Raw genomic sequence first — 5,736 nt, forward strand, 5'->3', positions numbered from 1 at the left:
TGATTTAGCTTTCATCTACCAGTGCAAGGTTTGTTTTAAACTTTTTCCCCTCAAATCAAAACACACTAGGAGGTTGTGCCCGCACGACATCCTGATGGCACCGTTGATGCCCTCGTACGTACGTAGTCTAGCACGGCCCCACCGCCCAGGCATTGCATGGCGGTCAATACGTACATGCATGCTAGGGATCTGGTCAGTGTCCAATACCTGGAAAACTGCAACGCCGAGATCCCTGTTTCACCGGGGAACCGAGAATCGAGAGTCAGATCCGATCGCCGAGCCTACCATTACAGATCAAGCCCCCTTTACCCGACTTCCAATTCCATGCCTGCTGCCATGCCAATGTTGCGTCGCGTGCGGTCACGCACGGGCACAACGGCCGGCGTCGACGGCGAGGACCGCCTCAGCGCACTACCCGACGATCTCATCCGCCTCATAGTACGCAGGCTGGACACCCGCACCGCGCTGTCCACCGCCGTCCTGGCCAGGCGTTGGGCGCACATCCCCCGCGATCTGCCGGAGCTCGACTTCAGGGTCAGCGATGTGCTCCCGCCCGAGTACGACCGGACCGTCGCCCTCCGCCGGCGCAACATGCCGCATGACACGTTTCTGGCCGAGATGCTGGACCGTCTCATGGCACGCTGCGAAATCGACACGATCACGGCGTTCATCGACGGCATCACCGGATTCTTGGAAGCGGGCGGTGGCCCTGCTGACGGCGACGCACGTCGGCGCGCCAAGACCCTGCGTCTGGAGTTCTTCCAGGCACACGATGGCGGCTGCGTCGTCGACCGCCTGATTGCCGCCGCGGTAGGCGCATGGGGAGTGGAGGATCTGGAGGTCGTTGCCAGGCAAGCTTCCTGCCATGTCCTTCAAGGGCCGCATACAATGGACTTTGGGATTGGGAGATGGTCAGGCAGAGCAAGCATGTTCTTGGAGCAATGATGATGAAATGGTGGTTATGAGAATAACCAAATCTGGGTGCAGGCCTCTCGTTGAACTCAGCGTGGGATGGTCTTCGCGGGGTTAGCGTTGCATACTTGGGAGAGATTCAGGAGGGATCCTCGGCTTCACTAGCCATGGTTTGAATGCAACATCCCCTATAGGCCTTGGGTGGGATCAAAGCATGTCATGACGCGGGTATGAAGCTTTTTCGTGGCTCTATTTCTTTCAATTGCCCTAGAAATGGGAGGAAGGTAATTTTCTGGCATGATAGCTAGAGGGGTAGGGGCCCATGAAAACACCTCGCCCTGGATCTCTTCAAGACCGCCACCGGGAAGCGAAGGACGGTTTATTTTGAGCTTTGCAGTGAGGCGTGGCATCTTTTGGAAGTGCTCGCCACCGTCAACCTACAGCCTGACGGCATATAATGTTTGACACCGCCAACCGCCAGCCTATATGCAAAATGTTTGTCTGGCTTGTGTTTCATGGGTGCATCCTCACCGCTGATATGCTTGCGGTTCGGGGGTGGCTGCATGGCCCCACATGCCAACTGTGCCTCCGTGATCCGGAAACTACGTCACATTTGTGCAAGGACTACCCCTTCCTCCGTTGTGGTAAAAAATTCCGTCTAGGTGGACGGGGGAGCCCCTTTCGGCGGGAAGGCACATGTCTCCATCAAGCATCTCTGCATTGTGGAGCGGGATGCTTTCCCGGGCTTCGAAGCATGTTAAGGGGCAACAAAGTGGTCATCTTATGTACTAGAATATCCGGAAAAAAGAGTTTGGCACATTTTCAACGAAAGCGGATGACCTATATTAAGGTGGCCCTAATGGCCTAGAGTACACACACACGCACACACACACACACACACAGAGAGAGAGAGAGAGGGGGCGAGGGAGAGAGAGATTTTGGCTCGTCCAGCTCAGCGAGGTCATTGGATAGATCATTCATTTCTTTTTGTCTCTTTTGGGTTTCTAACTCATCCCTTCAAATGAATCAATCTCTTGTACTTATGTCTCTTTCGTCTAAATGAAAAGGCACTGCTCTGCCGATCCCTTGAAGACACAAAATTGCTCCTCCTTATGTATATTACAGTCTCTCTTTTTTTTCTATGGAAATGTTATGTATTCGTATTTACTATACATCACTACAAATGTGTTTCTGCATTGTTTGTTTCATTAGTTTATTTCCTTTTTTAACAAAAAGAAATATTTATTGTTACCTTTTGTCCACATTTTTTGTAGGGCATTGGTAGCATTACTATCAAGAACACCGGCATGGCATTGATTCTTGGTATCTATAATGCACGCGGCACGCCATGGTCGTCTTCGACCACATTGCGGCCTCCACACAACCCCTCCAACCCTCCAAAGCGTGTCACCTCAATGGTCGCCGTCGCCTCGTGCTCCAGCTCTCCCATCCACTGCCATAGGTCGCTGCCTCTGTCCCTCCAAAGAACATCGCCTCTCTGGTTGCAGCCTCCTTGCCACGGCGACCAACGATGGGGAGGAGGAGCTGGGCGAGGCAGGGAGGCCAAGGGCAAAGAGCTGTTGGAGCTTCATTCGTATAGAACGTGTTGTAGCCTTGTAGGTCAAGGGCTGGCTCCTTAACATCTTGCGGGCCTAAAGTTATGTTGTTGGTTGCTACAGGTCACCACATCCACTTCCTAGGGCCGCAGACGGCAATGGGAGGAGGTGGTGAGCGACAACGGGAGGCTAAGGTGAAAATGATGAGAAGCAGTGTCGCTTCGTCAATTATGAGAAAGGAAAAGTGTGGGTAGCTTGGAGGTAAGTCGTGGTTGGTTCTGAGTTTCACATATGTTGTTTAATGGTAGATCATGAACTGTTAGACAATACTCAGCTAGATGTAGGTATGGATCGAGCTCTGAATGTGATGCGTAATTATTAGTCCATGTTTTTGCTAATCAGACCACAAGAATTCACACTGTAAATGTTGGTGAAGGCTTTATTAAGTTTTGTGGGTTACTCAAAATAGAGCCCATGTTTTCTTGATTGATGCACATTGGAAGAATATTATTCATACTGCCTGCTGAATAACAATTGGATATGCCATTTTTCTTGAGATATTTCATTTTCATAGTGTGTAAAATGAAATTATTCTCACCATCTCATTTCTCCCAGTTCATATACATTTACTTCAATGCCTTTTTTTGCCTTTCTTTATCAGTCATGTGCTTCCTTGAGTGGTGAGATGAAGTTCACTATGCCATTAAAATATATGCCTATTTTTAGTTTGGATACGATATAGTTGTCCTATGCCTTTTTGCTAGGTTAATTAGGACCAATTTTCATCATATGTTGTGGTATGCATTGAAGTGGGATGTGCGTAATGTTGTGCTTTTTCTAGGGAAGGCCGTTATGTCTCTATTCATATCAATAATAATTACACTATTTACGATATTACATGGAAAAAAGTGAGGGGGTTCATTGACACGATTATGATGATTTTTATAATAAAAACAAAATATAGCTAACTCTTGTATCATATCATTCGCTTCTCAATGGTCGATGAAAAGGCTAGATACTCTGTCATGAAGTTGTTTCACTATCCATCTAGAGGGACGACGATGCATGCAATCATTGCATAACAGAATACAAATAGGTTGAGTCATCAATTCAAGTGAGAAGAACTTGTTTCATGTGATTTGTAGTGGACAAAAGCGGAAACAGATTGTTTATATAATAGCTAACTCAACAACACAAGTGCTACCTTAATCATTATGGGCATATGATACGATTCTAGCTATTTTTCTTTGTATGGGTGATTTTAATCATGGCGTGGGAGGGTTCATATGAGTGGAGCTGAAGCCAACAAGCAACAAGCAGCTTGTTGATCCAATTGTTAAGGATGATGGGACTCAACAATTTGATAAAATTGAAGGGAACACCAAGTGAATTTAGAGTGGGGTGACAACATAGTGAAGTAACACAATGATCAAAGAGCTGAAGTTGAGGGTCTTGTGGTAGACCATTTGTTGGCCCGTGGCAACGCACGGGCGTTCTACTAGTTAGGGAAGGTTGCGACTTGTGGAAGGAGTTAATGATGGTGATTCCCCTGCATGTGCTTCATTTTTTTTGTGGTAGGCTCGGGGCCTTGGTTGGGCTTTTCCACATGCAGCCCAGCTCGATTTTGGGCCAGGCCTGGTTTGGTCGTCTTTCTCCCACCTTTTTTCGTTGGAAACAAAAGTATAAATGACATTGTGTACCCAAAACAAACGCGCTCCCAAGCTCCCCTACGTCCCTTTTCAAAATTCAATTGTTCGAATGTAGACTTAGATCATTTACATCCACGATTGTCTAATTTGGCTCCATGTACGTTCGCAGACGCGTCCAGACAAGGTCCGAGCGTATCCTCTTTGAGCTCCTATTTGTCTGTGTACATAGCCATGTCCCATAAATTGTCCGTACACATGCATGCGGATTGGTGGGTGGTTCATGGTCCCACCAGAGAGAGAAAAGAAAGGATAAAAAAAAGGTGGTCCCGAGTCGGCTAAATCAGGCGTGATGGACTGCCCGGACACGCCCAGACAAACTCATATGCTCCCCCCTATAGGGGACAGGTTCGGAGGTTTGCGAACAACACACACTTATAGGGACAAAGTGAGGGGGTACGATTTGGTAATCTTTTTTACTTCCGGGTTCTTCGCTTGGGCATATAGAGATAAAGTGGGAGGGGGGTAGAGCCCGGATGCTGAGTCACCACCCATCATGTGAAGGAGCAAAAGACGAGTTTAGCACATGTTGAAAGGACAAGACAGTTATCTCCGTTGAAATATACCATTCTTGATCTCACATTTTAAATTAAATTCAATCATTTGCATATTTTCTTTACTTACGCGGACGTTAGATGCAAGAGATGACACAAAGGGGTAATATATTGCATGATCCTTACAATCTCCTAAAATACTAAGCTCCCTCAAAAGGGAGTGTGCTACTGAATCAGGGTTGTGAATTGCATGGGCGGGGGGGGGGGCATGTATGTGTTAGATAGTTGGTTTTGTCTACATGTACTCGTGGCAACTAGGTGGGTGTTTCCTTTATTTTGGAATTAATCAGTAAAGTTATACTCCCTCCGTTCCATAATGTAGTGCCTATAGATTTTTGCAAAAGTCAAACATTACAAATTTTGATCATATTTATAGAGAAAAGTAGGTACATTTAGAATACCAAATGAACATCATTGGATACATCATGAGTTATATTTATAGAATGTACATGTTTGGTATTGCAGATGTAGACAGTTTTCTCTATACACTTGGTTAAAGTTGGCAAAGTTTGACTTCTACAAAAAACTATAGGCACTACATTATGGAATGAAGGGAGTAGTAAATTTACTCAATTATGTATCCCGTGATCGCTTAGGGACAAGTAAGGCACAAAACAAAGCGATATTCGACCAAAAAGCCGGTAGGGTCACTCTGCAGCAAGCATATACGATGATTGTACTAGCTGTATGCCGTTTCCACTTCCCCAAGAATGGCAAACTCGCAGGCGATGACGGTTTTCTGCCTCCTGGCGCAGCCACCTGTCTGCTTCGTCTCTTTTGGCCTTAGGGCCATGGAGGCGTGGTGGATCCGAGCCATTTCCGGCGGGAGGGCTCCTATTCCGTTTTAAGGTGTTTTCTTGAGTTTGGTTAATGCTTGTGCCGTGGTCAAGAACGTAAGGCAATAATGGCTCCTGAAGATGCAATAAGGTTTGCCCGCCTATCCCCCATCTTGGTGGTGTGTCTAGCGTCGTCGGAGGATGTGTCAAGGTGTGTCTTTGGTGGATCTTG

At 46.9% G+C, this 5,736-nt stretch overlaps 1 protein-coding gene across 1 annotated transcript; it reads left to right on the forward strand.

Annotated features, from left to right (window-relative positions):
• Positions 1–258: 258 nt before the first annotated feature.
• LOC123142100 (putative F-box/LRR-repeat protein At1g56400) lies at positions 259–4,048 on the forward strand. Its single transcript, XM_044561119.1, has 2 exons — positions 259–1,140; positions 2,187–4,048. The coding sequence occupies exon 1, from the start codon at positions 325–327 to the stop codon at positions 943–945; it is 621 nt and encodes a 206-aa protein (XP_044417054.1). The 5' UTR covers positions 259–324; the 3' UTR covers positions 946–1,140; positions 2,187–4,048.
• Positions 4,049–5,736: the final 1,688 nt, after the last annotated feature.

The sequence above is a fragment of the Triticum aestivum genome, chromosome 6D (assembly GCF_018294505.1).
Source record: "Triticum aestivum cultivar Chinese Spring chromosome 6D, IWGSC CS RefSeq v2.1, whole genome shotgun sequence".
Classification (NCBI taxonomy): domain Eukaryota; kingdom Viridiplantae; phylum Streptophyta; class Magnoliopsida; order Poales; family Poaceae; genus Triticum; species Triticum aestivum.